At 37.5% G+C, this 19,864-nt stretch overlaps 1 protein-coding gene across 1 annotated transcript in view; it reads left to right on the forward strand.

Moving 5' to 3' along the window:
- Positions 1-19,864, forward strand: part of SYCP2L (synaptonemal complex protein 2 like) — a 119,864-nt gene that overhangs the window by 36,467 nt on the left and 63,533 nt on the right. Inside the window, exons 11-20 of the mRNA XM_078054374.1 lie at positions 945-1,087; positions 2,924-2,976; positions 3,591-3,636; positions 5,296-5,388; positions 5,487-5,547; positions 10,164-10,309; positions 11,752-11,845; positions 12,342-12,436; positions 13,164-13,221; positions 13,321-13,402. Coding sequence (XP_077910500.1) covers positions 945-1,087; positions 2,924-2,976; positions 3,591-3,636; positions 5,296-5,388; positions 5,487-5,547; positions 10,164-10,309; positions 11,752-11,845; positions 12,342-12,436; positions 13,164-13,221; positions 13,321-13,402 — 871 coding nt within the window. The remainder of the gene's footprint in view (positions 1-944; positions 1,088-2,923; positions 2,977-3,590; positions 3,637-5,295; positions 5,389-5,486; positions 5,548-10,163; positions 10,310-11,751; positions 11,846-12,341; positions 12,437-13,163; positions 13,222-13,320; positions 13,403-19,864) is intronic.

Below are 19,864 nucleotides of genomic sequence, written 5' to 3' on the forward strand. Positions count from 1 at the left end.
AAGACGTGTTTAGAACTTTAAATATTAGAGTATTACATATTGGACTCTTGGGGGTTTTGTGAGCATCTTAAAACTATGGGTAAAAATTATGGTCAAGTTGAAAATAGGAATAGCACTTCATTTTTAATTTATTATGAAAAGTTTTAGCATGCTGAAAGCCATAAAGAATAATTCATGAATACTCATTTCCTCACCAACCAGCCTAGTCAAATTTTATCATTTTGCCACATTTACTTCACTTTAAGTAAAATCAGTTACAGGTAAAGCCCCTGGTATACATGTCCCTGATCCCATTCTCCTCTCCATTAGTAGAGGTAATCCTTCTTGGATTTGTTTCTCATTCAAAAGTATGTTTTTCTACTTTTGTTCTACGTATTCATAAACAAGATATATTATTTTTTTCTAATTTTATTTAAATTCTAGTTAACATATAGTGTAATATTAGTTTGAGCAGTAGAATTTAGTGATTTGTCACTTCATACATTGTTTTGCAAATTTTAAAAGCATTCTATAAATGTTCTTCTATTGTACATATACAGCTGCAACTTGCTTTTTACTTTTAAAATCATTTGAAATTTAAACATGTTATATGTAGCTTTTATCAGTCATGAAATATCACAATTTATCTTATTTTTGTAATATATTTTTAAGCCTGTTTGAGTTGCTTTTGATGAATATTTTAATATAAAACATAAAATGCAGAAGTATGTTTTAATTGTTATATGCTGGCCTATTTAGATTTTCTGCTAATGTTTCTTAAATATTGAATTTAAGTAAAATGCTCTAGGATACATCTTACTGCTTATAACTGTAATGTACAATGCTAGTCTTCTAAGATGGAATTTCTTAGAACAAGTGCTAATCTGTAGAACTCCCCCCCCCCCTCTTTTTTTCTTTTGCTTTATGCCCATCCTAGAATGATCTACCATGTTCTTAATCTCTAGATTATGACCAGCAGGTTGCTCTTTTGGAAGCATTGTGTAGGCTGACCTTGAAAAAATCAAGGGATGAGCTTGTCCATGAGTGGTTTGAAGATGATGTCATTGCTGAAGCTTTCAAAGAAATTAAGGATCGAGAATTTGAGACGGTGAGATTCCTGGTCATCAAAAGTCCATTTAACCAATACTTATTAAACCTCCTCAGTGTTTTCTTCAACATTGGGCTCAGGGGAGGAATTTTTCTTAAATTAATAAATGATTTAAGTGAATAAGTAGCCATTCTTAAGCTTCCTGTTTCCCATTTATGTGAAATGATCTGAGGACTGTATGAACAGAAAATCTGTGCACCAAATATGGGCATACAGATAAAACTCTTTTTTTAAGGTAATTTGGACTGGAGACAGATGATGTGAATATGATGGATCCAGTCCAAGAAAATGTCATGGAGTGGGGAGCAATTTTCAGTGCATCTCAGATGGTAGGGAGAGCTGGAAGAGAAAATGTGCATTTCAGCCTTGTACAGAGCAGCTGGGGCAATGAGGGGAGGTTGAAATAGGCATGGGGTGTTCTAGTTGCAGAGGAGTATTATAGGTAGTTGTGTTTTGAGCCATCCGGCCTCTCTATTTTAGAGGAATAATAATTTCCAGTGTTTTCCATGCAATCTGGGCTCACGGTGACTATATTCCCAAATAGCACAGAAATAGCTTGTAGCTTTGCTGCATACTCACCTCCATCCTAAAATGGCTAAAATGTTTTTCCTCTTCTTTCTAAAAGTTCCTAAAATGAAGGTTAGGTCCTTAGAAAAAGTAAAATTCTTAATAACCATGCTCATGTTGAACCAAGCTTTTCTGGTCAAAACTGCTATGCAATTAGAATTTTATTAAATCTGGAATTTTAAATATATTATTAAAAATATTAACTTTGAGCCTACTGCCAGATAGGTAGTAGTTGTTTAGCCAGTATTGAATTTGATCTAAATGGAAAGACCATAAGGCTCAGGTTTGAGTACTACTTCCCTGGCTTACATGATGTATGCATTTTGGTAAGGTAGATGATTTACAAAGCCTTAGTGTCATTATCTGTGAAATGGGAATACAACCCACCTTAAAGTTGTGAGAACTGAATGAGAGAAACCAACATGCCTGGGATGTTAAACTCAGAGGTTAGTTCCCTTTTTCTCTCTACGTCATTCCCTCATGGTCAGGGAAATTTCATGAAAATAGGGCAAAAGTAACATTTCTCAAATCCTTCCCCCCCCCAGAGCCATTGACTTCTTAATGGAACTACTTTTAGGTCAAGGCTTACATTACTGCTGTCTATTTAGTGTTGCATAAAGATGCAGAGTGTAAGGATGGACTACAATAGCCAGTCCTCCCTAAGAAAAGGGACAAAAGCCTGGGTCCGTGTCTGTTCAGCTTTAGTATTTTGGAGGCAACAAATTTACCTTCTTACTTGCTTCTGGTCAGGAGAACTCTCTAAAAATAATCCTTATTCTCTGAACCTGTATGAGCAGAGAGAAACCAGGAAGGAATGGGATAGAGAACTCCTCATAAGGAAAATTGGCAGTGGATAATGCACCCAGAATAACCCCCAAATTGATAAGTTTATGGGTTTGTGGTTGGCTCGTTCTGGGCAGATGTTAGCAAGATAGATGCCAATGGGTTAGCAAAACTATAATCTAGGTCACTAGTTAAATGTATTTCTTTTCTCTTAACCCAGTGAAATGTAACTGTGCACATAACTTTTGGAGACTTAAAGCATTCCTCAGCTGAAAATCTCCTGGCTGGGGGTTCCTTCCAGAATTTGGGTCTGAAGCGTCCTCTTTCTAACACAATGTATTGTTTTAATTAACCTGTAATAATGAATCTTGGTGGAACCTTGTGATGTTACTGGATCCTGGGAATTTAGAAGCAAACACTAGCATCTGAATGCTGGTAAAAATATTTAAAACTTTTTTTCTTAAAGTTTGCATTATTTATTTGAAGGATAGTAGACGGTTTCTCAATTACCTAAACAACAGACTTGGAGATGAAAGAAGGTAAGTATGTCTCTGGGTGTCATTTTATTGACTAGTCTTATTTTGAAAATGTCTAATATTAGAAATCTAGGCTATGTTTTATTTCAGGAGAGAATAGAAGATACATAACTTATTGATCACTACTCTATTATCCATTGAATAGAAATACCAGGAGATTAGATCCATTCTCCATAGTGATTCATTTGTATGTGTTTAAAAATGCTCTACGTGTTTTTGTTTTGTTTTGTTTTTAGCATATTTACTTATGATTTGGAATATTTTTAACATGTTCCCTGGGAGATTTTATGAAGTCAGTGGGGATAGGCTTATTACAGAAAAAGTTCTTGATGAGAGTTTGCTAAATTCACTCATTGGAATCTTGCCCAGCAACTAGGCAGAGAAACAGTACCAGTAAGCCTGGCTTGTAGACCACTAAACTTGGCTTGTACACTTGCCAGATGGAGACTGGAAATCTACCCAGAGTAGTATCCATTTGCAGGTTTGAGACCCTCTTCCATACTTTGTGCAAAAAGATTTAATAGCATAACCTAGATAAAAATGCTCGTTATAGAACATGTAGGTTGTGTTTGGGATTGACCCACATTATATTTTTTACATTGTCAAGTGTTTTGCAGGGTCTATTCATTTCCGTGTATTGCTGCCTTTGCTGATGGGCACGAGGTATGTTCGTCTCTCGGGGCCGTGAGGGGTATATATGGGTCTCATAGACCGTAAGTTAGGTGTACATAATTAGGCCAAACTGCTCTCCCTACAAAGGGCTTTTTAGAAAAGGAAGCTTACTTCTTTTAGAGACCTCAATTCTGAAGCCTTTCTTCACCTGTCTTCTCTCCTACCATAACTGGGATGCATTACTAACAAGTTTAAGGGCCCTACTGTTAATATCAGATACAGGAATTTTAGGGTTGATACTGTGTTCATGAGCTCTATTACAGAAATTTGACATTATTTTACCCTACTAATGGGTACCATTATTCATGCCTGTATTGTAGATAAAAGGGCAATTCCCTTCTTTCCATCCATTCGATGCTCCCCACTTTATCCACAGAAATAGGGGCACTCTTTTCACTAGATACTTCTACCTTGTACTTTATAGTTTAAGGTTGAGCAGTTTCTTTTTACCACCTTCTTTTGTTTCTAAATGAACAAGGTCAACCTACATCATCTCCACAGGGAATAAATTCTTCAAAGACCTCTAAACCTTGACTCAGTTGAGGTTTCCTGGAACTTGTCTTCAAAATGTCCTAATCAACCATTTCTTTGCTTTGGGTTTAGATGCTGTTTCTTGGCCTCTGGGAGTTGAGCCTTTGGCCCCTGACTATGCCACAAGTTTTTTATCCCTAGGACTGATTTTAGTAGCCTGATTGATTTTCTGTATCTCTGTTCTTTTTTTCTTCTGCTTATCTGAAGATTCCAGTATCTGCTTGGTGGTAGGTTTTTGGTTTTTTTGGTTTTTTGTTTTGTTGTGTTTTTGGTTTTTTTTTTTTGTTTGTTTTGTTTTTTTTTACTTCTAAATTGCCATCGGCTTCAATCAGGGCCCTTAAACTGGCTTCCCGTAACATACATTATAGGTTAAAACCTTCATTCAACTCTATATAGTTGTAAAAAGTAGGCATATATGATGGAAAGATGTCCAAGAAATGCCATTTTCATAAAAGCAAGTGGTCTATTTTTTTCCATTCTTAAGGTATAAAAACTCTTCATATACTTTCTGATGTCTAGAAAACATCTGGGAGGAAACAAAGGCATTGTTAATGTGTCTCTGGAAAGGTATCTATGGGAAGTTGAAGGGCAGAGAAGACCTTTACTGTTTCTATAAACACAATACTGTTTGAAGCTTTTTTACTATAAGCACATATTTATTTTACAATCAATTAAAATGAAGGTAATTTGAAATCTTCAAGTCTTAGCTCTACTCTAATGGATATAGTAAGGTAGATGGCAAATAATCACTTATATTTGATAATACCTCCTTCTCTTGAAGTTTCCATCCCTATGCAGTATGGATTGTTTCTGCTTTAACATAGGACTATTTTCTCATGAGTCTCTCTGGGGGAAAAAGGTTTATGTGAATAGAGTCCTCTGACACATTTAAACATCTTTTAAATGTTAAGCTAAGGTTGTTTTTTTTTTTCTTCCAGAAATAGCTTAGTTATATAAAGTTAAGACCTTCCTCCTGTTTTGCAGAAGTAAGGCAATAAAGGCCTCCTATAATTTTAAAGGTGTTTTTCCAAGAAAAGCAGAAGTTGTTTTTAGTGGAATAATTTCCCTCTGACCCTTTAACAGGATATGTATACAGTTCATGATGAAATTATCTTACAGATGAGGAAACCAGAAGATGAAAAACTAGAGAAATTTTGGATTGACTTCAACCTCGGAAGTCGGAGTGTAACTTTTTATATAGACAATACGAAGGTAACTGTGTTTGATTCCTACTTAAACCTAAGTGCTTAGAGATTGTTCATATGCAAATATGTTATGTGCTCATGTATGTAACTTATTTTTTTTCCAAGAGTGCTCTGTGGGACTCAGTAAGACTTTTGAAGGAAGCAGTGATTAATTTCAGCATAATAGGTAAGATGATAATTCTAAACTACCCCACATTTAATTCTGATTCTAGAACAGACTTTGTTCTTTGAGGTAGGAGGGAGATGGTATAGTGTGGTGGAAGGAACACTGCCCAGGGCCAGGATGCAGGGATACAAGGTTGGGGACTCCTTCACTTTGTGACTTTAGATTCAATTACTTGCCTTGTTTTTTCATTGTAAAAGTAGTTATAGTTACTCAAAAACTTTAAAATAGAATCACCGTATGAGCCAGCAATTTCACTTCTAGATAGCCGACTCGAAGAGAGATTGGCATACCAATGTTCATTGCAATATCATTCACAGTAACCAAGAGGCAGAAGTGACCCAAATGTCCATCTAAAAAAAAAAAAGTGGTATATATGTATGATGGAATACTATTCAGCTTTAAAAGTGAAGGGAAGTCTGACACATGCTACAACATGGATGAACCTTCAGGACATTATCCTAAGTGAATAGGCTAATCAGAAAAACAAATAGTAGGATTCCACTTATGAGGTATATTTCAATTAAAGTGATAGAGACAGGAAGTAGAGTAGTGGTTATCAGGGACTGTGGGGAGGAGGAAATGGGGAGCTGCTATTTAGTGGGTAGAGTTTTAGATTTGCAAGATAAAATTCCGGAGATCTGTTGTACAATGATGTAAATATACATAATACTACTGAACAATATATTTTAAAATGGTTAAGATGGTAAATGTTTTATGCCACAATTAAAAAATTGGGAGCAGGAGGGCAGGTACTTATTACCAGAATGGGAATCTCAAGCCAACCCCATGCTGAGCATGGAGCATGATGTGGGGCTCAGTCTCACCACTGTGAGATCATGACCTGAGCTGAAACCAAGAGTCAGATGATGCTTAACTGACTCAGATGATGCTTAACTGACTGAGCCTGCCCCCAAGTTGTTTTCCTGCCTTCTCTCCAGAAGCCTTAGTCAGTGCCCTCTGGGCTCTATCCCAGCCAAGCCCAGTGACGTTTAAAACTCCAGGCTTTAAGGCCTGCTGGTTGTCAAACCTCACAAAATTCAACCCTTCTCATTTTCCAAGCCAATGGCTTTGGGGAAATGTTCTCCTTGTGTGCTCCCCTGTGTATTCTCTCTTGACCTTCATCAAGACCACGGCTCCCTCCCCTCCACAGCACAAGGGAGCCACACATCCCACCTTCTTCAGTGTGGCTTCTTCTCCCCCTCTAGTTGTGGAGTTTGTTCTGTCCATCCTCAGGCCGATTTTTGGGGTATTTAGCATGATTTGATAGTTATCTAGTCATGTTTGTGGGATGATATAAGCCTAAGGTCCTCTTATTCCACCACCATCTTTTCTCAACGATGTGCATTCATAACATCATTCCTCAGATCCTCCAGGGGCCACACAAAGAGGTAAAGGCAGAGTGCAGAAAGAGCAAGTCCTTGTTTTAAGGTCTATTTTGTCTGATAGAAATATTGCTACCTCAGCTTTCTTTTCGCATCCATTTGCATGACAAATACTTTTCCATCCCTTCACCTTTAATCTGTATGTCTTTAGGTCTGAAATGAGTCTCTCGTAGGCAGCATGTAGATGTGTCTTGCTTTTTTTAATACATTCTATCACCTGCTTTTGATTGGAGTGTTTAGTCCATTTACATTCAAAGAATTACTGATAGGTATGTACTTATTGCCATTTTGTTACTTGTCTTATGGTTGTTTATGTAGTTCTTCTGTCTTCTCTTCTCTTGCTCTTTCAGTTTGCTGGCTTTTTGGAGTCGTATGCTTGGATTCCTTTCTCTTTATTTTTTATAAATCTATTTGTTTTTTATTTTGGTTACCATTAGGCTTAGAACATCTTATACATATAGTAATCTATACTAAGGTGATGGTCACTTACGCTTGAATCCATTCTTTACTCCTCTACCCTTCCCCCCCCCCCCCATGTTTTAGGTATATGGTGTCATACTTTTATTTTGTGAATCCCTTGACTGAGTTTTATAGATGTACTTAATTTTACTGCTTTTATGTTTCCCACTTTTCTTACTGTTATGGTCTTTCCTTTCCACTCAGTGTCTTTTAACATTTTTTGTAGGACGGGTTTAGTAGTCATGAATTCCTTTAACTTTTGTTTCTGGGGAAATTCTTTATTTCTCCTTCTATTCTGAATGGTAGCCTTGCTGGATGGAGTGTTCTAGGTTGCAAGATTTTTCTTCTAGCACTTTGAATATATCATGCCACTCTCTCTGGCTTGCAAAATTTCTGCTGAAAAATCAGGTGATAACCTCATGGGGTTTCCTTTGTATGTAACTGTTTTGCTGCTTTTAAAATTCTATTTATCACTACTTCTTGCCATTTTAATCATGTATCTTGTTGTGGATCTCCTTGGGTTGATTTTTGTTGGTGACTCTATGCCTCTTGGATCTAGATATCTGTTTCCTTCCCCAGATTAGGGAAATTTCCAGCTATTATTTCTTCAAATAGATTTTCTGCCCCCTTTTCTCTCTCTTCTCCTGGGATTCTTTTTTTAATAGATTTAAAAAAAAGATTTTATTTATTTATTTGACAGCTAGAGAGCACAGGTAGACAGAGCAGCAGGCAGAGAGAGAGGGAGAAGCAGGCTCTCTGCTGAGCAGGGAGCCTGATATGGGGCTCGATCCCAGGACCCTGGGATCATGACCTGAGCCAAAGGCAGACGCTTAACCAACTGAGCCACCCAGGTGCCCCTCCTTCTGGTATTCTTATAATGTGAATGTTACACTTGGTGGTGTTGCTGAGTTCCCTTAGTCTATTTTCATTTTTTTTTTTATTATTTTTCTCTCTCCTGTTCCACTTGATTGCTTTCCATTACTCGGTCCTCCAGGTCACTGATCTAATCTTCTTCTTTTAGTCTACTATTTATTCCATCTAGTGCATTTTTAATTTCAGTTGTTGAGGTCTTCATCTCTGATTGGTTCTTTGTTTTTTGTCTTTGTTGATGGTCTCACTGAGGTCTCCAACTCTTCTCAAATCCAGGGAGTATCTTTAAGACCATTACTTTAAATTTTCTATCAGGAATATTACTTATCTATTTCATTTAGCTCTTGCTGTAATTTTGTTCTTTCATATGAGACTTACTCCTCTGTCTCATTTTGTCTGTGTCTGTTTCTATGTGTTAGGAAAGTGAGTATCCCCCTTATTTGTTGCATGTGTCCTATTGTTGTGGCTAAGCCACATTTGGCTTCAGTCCAGTTGTCTGCAGTGGTTCTCTTTGCCTGTTGTGACAGGGTTTAGTCCCTGTGTTTTTAGTGGGCCTATTTGGGGCAGCCTTGGGCTTGACTTGAGTCAGACCAGGGGTTTGTGAAATGGCATGGTACCAAAGTGCAGGGCACTTTCCCTGTATTGTAGCTTGAGAAGATTTCATTGGTTGGAGGGGCCTGCAGTCAGACTAGATGTCTGCCCCCCACTCCCACACAGTGGGACTGGTCTATGTGGTCATCTTTCTCTCTCCCTAGAGCAGGAGTCACTTTGGAGTGATGGTGGCTCTTGAAGCTGCTTGCACACTGCTAGGCTTGTGATACCTCTTTGGATGGGCTCCAGCCAAGGGCATCTTAGAGTGAGCCGGTCCTCAGGAGAACGGAGGGGTGGGATGTGTGGTGCCATGGAGTCAGATACATGTTAAAAATTCTATAGTAGCCTACTGAAAAGGTAAAAAGTAGATCTCAACATATTGTATTTTACCTGATATATCCTAAATATTAATATTTAAACATGTCATCACTATAAAAAGTGAGCTATTCTGCCTGTTCTTTTTTGTGTGAGTCTTCACAAACTGGTTATGTGTTTCATGCTTATAGCACATCAGTTTGCACTAGCCATGTTTCGGGTGTTTAGGGGCCACACATCCAGGCCCATTGTGTGTCTCAATCTTCTTCTCTTTGTTCTCCTCAATCTGTGACCCTTAGTTTTGCCTGTTCTTTCAGGCAGTTTACTCTTTTCTCTCCTGCAGGTTGTGACTCAGCTTGTAGTTACTGTGGCTTATTGTTGAACTCCTCATGAATTTTGGTCTAAACTGTTTCCCCAAACCAATTACTATTTGTCAGTAGAGAGCTATGTCCTGGTAGGAGGCCCTCAAGGAGAATGTTGTCATCTGAGACACAGGTGCCTCCTCAAGTGGAGTCTATTGAAATGAAGAAGGATTATTCCATTTTTGCGTATGGGGAATAGTGATTTTTATTTTGAATTTTTAGCAGTGAGTGACATCTGAGAGAAAGAATGAGAATGAATGTTGTGTCTAATATATTGGGGAGTAAAATACCTGCTGCAGGTGAAAGCTTTGTGTTCAAAAAATGCTCCTTACAAATCAGATTGAATTCTATAGAAGTCAAAATCCTCTCCAGTGCTTTGCTGCTAAGGTAAGTTACTTCCTATCTTTACAAGATCAACCACATAATCATATTGTGGGTATTTGTATGTATAAATACAGGCACAAATGTGCGTCTAATAAAAATAATTTCAAAGTAACTATTTAATATAATTTCTTTTTATCTTATTGCAGAAAAATCTAAACAGTTGACAAATATCCCAGTGCAGTTATTTACAATTATAGAATCTTATAATTTTTTAGTATGTTGATATGCATCTGTATACTTTGTTTTTTGTTAGAAACTGAAAATAGGAAGATCCTCATTATTTGCCTGCAGAAGCCTATTAATATTGACAACAAAGAAGTGCTGAAAATAGAAATCCATTTTGATTTGCAATTCAACATATCACAAGCTTCTATTGAAGCTTTAGGAGAAGACAAACAGGTGGCAGATTTAGTTCTTCTTGTTTATTTGAAAATATTTTAGTATGTTTCCCTGTCTCTAACTTCCTTGTTGGGTTTTGATGTGAACATTTGCTCAAGCTGATAGCTTGATCTTCAGAACATCATGTAATAAGAATTGAAACATCTGGCTTCTAATCCCGGTTCTTTTCATATATTATTGCCTTATGTAGGACGCAAAGCCTCTTTCTGCCTCAAAATGCTTTATCCCATTTATTGTGAACAGTTGAAAATTTTCTAGGGTAACATCACAACCTCACCACATTCTTCCTGAAGTTTTGAGGATACTTGCTGTGGGCTTCTTAGCATTTCCTTCTCTCTCTCCAACCCTTGAGAACGAGGGGGAATTACTCGAAATAGCATCTCTTAGGGAGTTTTTCTGAAGTTCTGTCTCCTGGTGTTAAGATGAAACGGTCTGCACATCTTCTAGACTGCTATGGCCTCTATATCACTAACTATAATGTGTCCTATTTACATACAAGAGCACAATGTCTTGGGAACGCCTGGGTGGCTCTGTTGGTTAAGTGTCTGCCTTCGGATCAAGTCCCGCGTCGGGCTCCCTGCTCAGCAAGGAGTCTGCTTCTCCCTCTGCTTGCCATTTCCCCTGCTTGTGCGGGTGTGCGCTCTGACAAAATCTAAAAAAAAAAAAAATTTAAGCCCTTTATAAAAACAACAACAACAACAACAAAAAACAAACACAATGCCTTTATCACAGATGGCAGACAGAGCAAAGATATTTGTGACAAAAAGACCTAAGATACTGTGGTAGTGGCCATTAGAAGGTTGAATTAAGAGGTCAGAGACCAGAGGAAAGAAGCCTAGGTCCCATTTCCTTTTGGCATTGAGTTGTATATGAAGACCTGTTATATTCTATAAAGTGCTCTGCAGTAGAGTTTCTGAAGACTCACCCCATGAAAAGACCATTTCATGGATGAGGATGAGAAATAGAATCAATCACTTAATAAAAAAAAAAAAAAATGTTACATATGAGTTGGCCTAACACTGATGCTAGACTGGCTGAGGCCCCAGGAGGGAGGGCCTCCAGCCCCTCACCAAGAGAGTTCTTGGTTTTATGGGAGAACGAATTCAAGAGCAAGCCATGTAGAGAAAGGGATAAAGATTTATTAAGTCTAGAAGTAAGAAAGGAGCTCCTTCACAAACAAAGTAGTAGTCTCTCCTCCCAGATAAGGAAGCATACCCTCCCCCCACCCCCATGTTGCCTCTGATGAAGGGTTTTGTGTGTTTAAAATTACCTAACCATATAAGGAAGGGCTTTTAACTTTGGGTTTATTATTTGCACTTGGCAGTAAGATTAACTTCTTCTAATTTATGTTTGTTGTGTTCTGAGCCTTAAGTTTTCCTTAACAAAATTTTTAAGAGTTTACTCCTCTTTTAAGGTCATGTGGATTTTGGCTTACATTTCAGGTGTTGCCTGACCAGACAAGAAGCTCCTCAGAACTTTCTGATAAACTTGAGAAAGAAGACCCTGACATTCCTAGCAGCCTTGAAAGAGAGACAGGTAACTGGGTAATAAAATTTTGTACTCTGAATTCCTTTTAAAAACAATAAAACCTTACTTGGAAAAGATCACTGCAAGCCTGTGATGCATGAGAGTAATAAATATGCTATTGTACCTGCAGAGAACAAAGTTGCTAGCCACCTTGAATCATTTTCCCTACCCGATACATTGTCTTATGGGACAATTGGAAATGACAAAGGAGAAAAAATGATAGTCATGGCTGGAGGCAGAAGATGGGGTCATGGAAGAGCCTAGCTACCCACAAAGCTGACCCTGCACAGATCCTGTATCTATTAGGAGTTACATCCCAAAGCTGTTTCTCAAAGTGCCCATAGATTTTGGATTTGGAAGTTTAACGCAGGATGTAATTACCAGATCTTACCAATAGATGGCGATGTACCTGTAGTGTGGGGTCCCCTGAAGAGCAATTGGAGAATGTGTTCACTGGGGAGCATGGTTATTGTTACCACGTTTAATGCTCTGTTCTCTGTTATAGACCAGAAAGAAGAATCCACCAAGCTGGCAGAATTAATGAGTGCCAGAGATGACCATTGCCCAATAACTGTCCCCTTAAATGACCAGTCTGAACCTGTGAGTATGGGATGCTGGCTACAAGATTCTGAACTGTGTCTACCAGGATGCTGACAAGGGGAAGCCACCTCTCCTGGCTTGTAGTCTATTTTTTTCCCCTAACCAACTATTTCTCCGTTTTTTGGACCATCCTCTCCTTTAGATCACTTTTGTCTGACATGTTTATATGTTCTCTTCTTTCACACAACTTGGCTCTCCCATGGAATGTGTGACTTGGCTGGCTCTGCCTCATTCCCTCCCTTGGGATCTGGAGACCAAGATATAGGGAAAAGAGTCTGATGTTTGCAGTCAGACCTGGTTTTCACTTACTAGATACAGGAACTTGGGAAAGTTAATATCACTGAGTCTGAGGCTTCTCATCAATAAAATGAAGGTAATAGCTGGTTCATGCTGTAGCCCTCTTAGATACTATACATTTTGTTTTTAATCCTAACACACTGTTGGCATATTCAGGTATTCAGACCAGTCCTCATTTTCTTATATTTGATCACATGGACATTATACAGAAGTGTAACGATAGTGTTTTTGGAACTGACAGATCTTCTGAGGGCAGAAAAATAATTTTTTTTTGGCAGCAGCCAACAGTCATTAGGAGTCAAGTCTAATGAATAAAAAGCCTGGTATCTTAGTATTTAGTAGAAATGCTTTTCTTTGGATATGTAACATGACTCCAAAAGAATTTTAAAAGAGGGACTTCAGAATCACCATAATTTTTTTTTTTCTACAGCAAACAAATACAGCAGATAGTTCACCTGAAAAATTGAAAGTGGATGACCCACAACAAGGTCAGCTTTTTTTAAAAAAATCTATCACAAGACTTGAGTAGTATACTTAAATGTTTGAGAAGCTTAACAATTTTTGTCTTTAATTTTCATGGTTGGAAGTCACTTCAAAACATGAATATTCTTCAGATTTACAAGAACCGTCAGCAAAAATTCAGGATCCTAAATTAAATGACAAATCTAGGTATGTGATTTTTCAAAATTAATAAACCATGTTGATTGCTATTAATGTGACTAGTTAATGTATAAGTCAACTGTCTTTCCATCTTCATCTGGCCACATGCCACACGAGGAGAGAACATTGTGTGCAGTGTTCTGTGGAATGATTTGAGCAGTGCTGGGATGTTCTCCTGAGCTACAGGTCTCTACCATTATACCCCCAGTGATATGCTTGGTGATGTAGTTTTCCCCAGCCAGGAAACATGTATCAGCTGGCATTAACTTGCTACTTTTCCATGTAGGCCTATGAAGAATGGGTCATAGGACAAGTAATTTTTTTATAGCTTTATATAGAGAGACAATTGGAATAAACTGTGCATATTTAAAGTATGCCATTTGAGTTTTGACATATGTCCATACCAAGGACCATCACTACAATCAAGATAATGTACCTATCCAACATCTCCAAGATATTCTTGCCCCTTTGAAATTCTTCCCTCCTGCCCTTTCTGTCCCCCTTACCTGCCCCTTGCAATCACTGATTCTCTTTTTGCAACAATAGATGAGTTTGCAATTTAAAAAATCTGATATAGGGCCACCTGGGTGGCTTAGTCATTAAGCGTCTGCCTACAGCTCAAGTCATGATCCCAGGGTCCTGGGATCGAGCCACGCATCGGGCTCCATGCTTGGCGGGAAGCCTGCTTCTCCCTCTCTCACTCACCCTGCTTGTGTTCCTGCTCTCGCTATCTCTCTCTGTCAAATAAATAAAAATCTTTTAAAAAAAAGTCTATAAATGGAATCAAAGAGCATGTACTTTTTTTTTTCTACCAGCTTCTTTCATTCAGCATAATTATTTTGAAATTTATCCATATTATGTGTATCAATAGTTCATTCTATATTGGCAAGTAATAGTTCCTTCATGGATATACCACAGCTTGTCGATCCATTCACCCATTGATGGCCATTTGAGGTCCCAGTTTTTTGTTATAAGTAAAGCATTTGGGATCATATTTAAGCCTTTGTATGGATGTGTATTTTCTCTTGAGTAAGTACATAGGAGTGGAATGACTGGATCATTGGTGGTGTAGGTTTAACTTCTAAAAAACCAAAAAACAACCCCTGCCAAAATGTTTTCTAAAGTGGTTAACCGTTTAACATTCCCACCAAGTCTTCGAGAGTTCTAGTTCCTCACATTCTTGTTAATACTTGGTAATGTTAGTCTTTTTAATCTTAGGCATTCCAGTGGAAATGTAGTGATATTTCATTGTGGTTTTGATTTGCATTTCTGTAATGACTAATGGTGTTGAACATCTTTTCATGTATTTTCCATCATTCTCTCTCTTCTTGGGTAATATATCTTCAAATCTTTCACTATTAAAAATAGATTATTTGCTTTGAGTTAAAAGTGTTCTTTATGTATTCTATATATATAGAAGTCCTTTATTAGATGTTTTACATACATTTTCTCCCTGTCTGTGGCTTACCTTTTTATTTTTATAAGTGTCTTTTTTTATCTTTCATGCATAATTATTGAAGGCCTGCTGTACATAGCTAATACAGCTTATTGTTAGACACCTAATAACCTTTACTAAATGCATTCAATTCCATATATTATTCAGTCTTCCCCATATTCCTAAGGAATGTATTATTTTTACCTCCATTTGCTAAAGGAGGAAATGAAGACAACAGAACTTACTCAAGGACATATCCCTAGAAAGTGTTGGCTTAACTATAATATGTCTTCAAAGAGCAAAATTTCTTAGTTTTTATTAAGCTCAATTGATTTTTTTTTCGTTAATTTTTTTTTCTTTTATAATTTAGGCTTTTTTTTTTGGTGATGTGCTTAAGAAAACTTAGGCAAACTCATCAGTCTCCCTACATTTTCTTTTTTCCCTACATTTTCTTCTGGGACTTTCATAGTTTTAGATCTTATTTCAGTTATGAATCATTTTGTATTTTTATATTGTGTGAAGAAAGGGTTTTTTTTTTTTCCCTTCTCTCTCTCCCCTCCCTCCCCTTCCTTTTCTTTCACATGGCTGTCCAATTATTCCAGATCATTTATTGAAACAATTATTTTTCCCCCATTGAGTTTTCCTGGAAACTTTGAAGAAATCAATTGACCATGTACGTGTAGCTCAATTTCTGGACTGCGTACAGGCATGCCTTTGAGATACTGCAAATTCAGTTCCAGATCACTACAATAAAGGGAATATTGCAGTAAAGCAAGTCAAATGACTTGGCTTTCCAGTGCATACAACGGTTAGGATTACATTATACTGTAGTCTGTTAAGTATGCAGTAGCATCATACAGATACACACTGTATACACTTTAAGTACTTTCTTGCTTAAAAATGCTATCTGAGCTGGGCGCCTGGGTGGCTCAGTTGGTTAAGCAACTGCCTTCGGCTCAGGTCATGATCCTGGAGTCCCTGGATCGAGTCCCGCATCGGGCTCCCTGCTCGGCAGGGAGTCTGCTTCTCCCTCTGACCCTCCCCCCTCTCATGTGCTTGCTCTCTCTCATTCTCTCTCTCTCAAATAAATAAATAAAAAAAAAATCTTTAAAAAAAAAAAACTATCTGAGCTTTAAGTGAATCAATCTTTTTGCTGATAGCGGCTCTTGCCTCCATGTTGATGCCCGCTGACTGGTCAGAGTGGTGGTTGCTGAAGGTGGGGTGACTGGCAATTTATTCAGATAAGGCAACAATGAAGTTTGCCACATTGACGCTTCCTTTCATGAACAATTTCTCTGTAGCATGAGATGCTCTTTAATAGCAGTTTACTCACAGTAAAACTTCTCTCAAAGTTGGAGTCAATCCTTCCAAATCCTGCTGCTTTATTAACTAAGCTTATGTAATATTCTAAATCCTTTGTTGACATCTCAAGGATCTTCATAACATCTTCACCATGAATAGAGTCCATCTAAAGAAACCACTTTCTTTGCTCATTCATAAGAAGCAACACCTCATCTGTTCAAGTTTTAATATGAGATTCCAGCAGCTGAGTCCCATCTTCAAGCTCCACTTCTAATTCTCTTGCTATATCCATCACATCTGCAGTTACTTCTCCACTAGAATCTTGAACCCTTCAAAGAAGTCATCCATGAGGATTGGAATCAACTTCTTCCAAACTCCTGTTAATGTTGATATTTTAACCTTTTCCCATGAATCATGAATGTTATTACTGGCATCTAGAATGGTGAATCCTTTCCAGAAGGCTTTCAATTGACTTTTCCCAGATACATCAGAGGAATCAATATCCATGGCAGCCATAGCCTTAGGAAATACATTTTTAAAAATTTTTATTGTTATGTTAATCACCATACATTACATCATTAGTTTTTGATGTAGTGTTCCATGATTCATTGTTTGTGCATAACACCCAGTGCTCCATGCAGACCATGCCCTCTTTAATACCCATCACCAGACCAACCCATCCTCCCACCCCCCTCCCCTCTAGAACCCTCAGTTTGTTTTTCAGAGTCCATCGTCTCTCATGGTTCGTCTCCCCCTTCGATTCCCCCCCTTCATTCTTCCCCTCCTGCTATCTTCTTTTTTTTTTTTTTTTCTTAACATATATTGCATTATTTGTTTCAGAGGTACAGATCTGAGATTCAACAGTCTTGCACAATTCACAGCTCTTACCAGAGCACATACCCTCCCCAGTGTCCATCACCCAGCCACCCCATCCCTCCCACCCCACCCCCCACTCCAGCAACCCTCAGTTTGTTTCCTGAGATTAAGAATTCCTCATATCAGTGAGGTCATATGATACATTCTTAAATAAGACTTAAGTTGAAATGACTCCTTGATCTATGGGTTGAAGAATGACATTGTTAGCAGGCCTGAAACAACATTCATCTTGTTGCTCATCTCCACCAGAGCACTTGGGTGACCAGGTATACAGTCAGCGGGCAGTAATATTTTGAAAGGAATCTTTTCTTCTGAGCAGCAAGTCTCAACAGTGGGCTTAAAATATTCAGTAAACCATGTTGTAAACAGATGTGCTCTCATCCAGGCTTTGTTGTTCCATTTATAGAGCATGAGCAGAGTAGGTGTAATAATTCTTAAGGGCTCTGGGATTTTGGAGTGCTAAATGAACATTGCCTTTAAGTTAAAGTCAGCAGCTGTATTATTCCCTAACAAGAGACTCAGCCTGTCTTTTGAAGCCAGGAATTGAGTTTTCCTCTCCATCTTTAAAAGTCCTAGATGGCATCTTCTTTCAAATGAAGGCCATGTCTATATTGAAAACCTGTTTAGTGTAGCCACCTTCCGTAACTATTTTAGCTAGATCTTCTAGATAACTTACTGCAGCTTCTACATCAGCACTCGCTGCTTTATCTTACACTTTTATATTATGGAGATGGTTTTTTTCCCCCTTAAATCTCATGAACCAACTTCTGGTAGATTCTACCTTTTCTCTTGAAGCTTTCTCAGCTCTCCAAGCCATCATGGCTTAAAGGAATGTTGTGGCTGGTTTGATCTTCTATCTAAACCACTAAAATTTTCTCCCTGTATGCAATAAGACTTTTGCTTTTTTAGTCATTTGCGTGTTCACTGGAATACCACTTTTAATTTCCTTCCAGAAGTTTTCCTTTGTATTCACAATTTGGCTAACTGATGCAAGAGGCCTAGCATTGAGCCTATCTCAACTTTCAACAGGTGTCCCTCACTAAGTTTAATCATTTCTAGCTTTTGATTTAAAGTGGGAGACCTGTAACTCTTTCTTTCACTTGAACACTTAGGGGCCATTATAGGGTTATTGGCCTAATTTAAATATTGTTGTGTCTCAGAATAGGGAGGCCTGAAGAAAGAGATGGCGGAACAGATGGTTGGGGCATATTTTGTGGTGCCCCAAAACAATTACAATAGTAACATCAAAGCTCACAGACCACCAATAACAAATATAATGAAAAAGTTTGAAATATTGCAAGAATTACCAAAATGTTACACAAAGACCTAAAAGAGAGCAAATGCTGTTGGAAAAATGGTGGCAATAGACTTGCTCAGTACAGGATTGCTACAAACCTTTAATTTGCAAAAACAAAAGAAAAGCCCATAGTATCTATGAAGGGCAATAAATCCAAGGGCAATAAAATAAGTAATGTCTATATTCTGTTACATTGATCTACTTATCTGACTTTATATATTACCTGAATTACTGTAGCTTTACAGTGGTAAAGCTACTGTATCTCATTTTGAAATGAGGTAGTGTTGGTCTTCAACTCTTTTTTTAAGTTGTTTTGACTATACTTAGTCCTTTGCATCTCCATATCAATTTTAGAATCAACTTTACAAAAAGTCTTCCAGCTTTTGACTGAGATTGTATTAAATTTATAGGTCATTTGGAGAAGAATTGACATCATAACAGTGTTTTCATGGTCTCAAACATGGGGTATCTTTTCATTTATGTAGGCCTTCAATTTCTCTCAGTAATATTTTATAGTTTTAAATATATAACTTGGATAAATTTAGCAAAATATATACAAAAGTATTTCATATTCTTATAATCTTTAAAAATTTCCACTTCTGGTTTCTTTCTTTTTTTTTTTTTTTTTTTTTTAAAGATTTTATTTATTTATTTGACAGAGAGAGAGACAGCGAGAGAGGGAACACAAGCAGGGGGAGTGGGAGAAGGAGAAGCAGGCTTCCCGCGGAGCAGAGAGCCCGATGTGGGGCTCGATCCCAGGACGCTGGGATCATGACCTGAGCCGAAGGCAGACGCTTAACGACTGAGCCACCCAGGCGCCCCTCCACTTCTGGTTTCTTATCCTATAGACATGCAGTTGATTTGTATATATTGGTCGTAGGTCTTACAACCTTGCTAAACCAACTTAATACTTCTCATAATCCATTTGATAGAATTTTATTGCTATGCACATTTTAAATACTTAATTTCCAATAAAATATAGGCAATAAACATCTTTTTCTTACTCCGAAAGTACATCCCCAGAAACAGTTGTGGACATGCCACCTGTTATACTACATAAGTGAACATATTACTTTGACCTTCTCATTGTTCAACATTCATAAGGAGCCACATTAGATTTTTTTTCTGTTTTGAGATATAATTACCATACAAAAATATAGAAGTTTTAGGTATACAGCATAATGACTTGGCATACATATATTGCAAAATGATTACCATAGTAATTTCAGGTAACATGAAGCTCCTCATAAAATTATGATTTTTTTTTCCCTTGTAATGAGAACTTTTAGGATCTACTCTTGGCAACTTTCAGATATACCAAATGTACATTACATCCCCAGCATTTATTTATCTTATAACTAGAAGTTTGAAAGTTTTAACCACTTTCATCCACTTTTGACCACCCCTAGCCTCCCAACTTCCACCTCTGGTAACCACAAAACTGATATTTTTTTCTGTGAGTTTGTTTTTTTTTTTTTTTTTAAATTCAAGTATACTATACAGTGTCATATTAGGTTCAGGAATAAAATGATTCAAAATTCTATACATTTTTTTTTTAAAT

Source organism: Halichoerus grypus, chromosome 9 (genome assembly GCF_964656455.1).
Source record: "Halichoerus grypus chromosome 9, mHalGry1.hap1.1, whole genome shotgun sequence".
NCBI lineage: Eukaryota > Metazoa > Chordata > Mammalia > Carnivora > Phocidae > Halichoerus > Halichoerus grypus.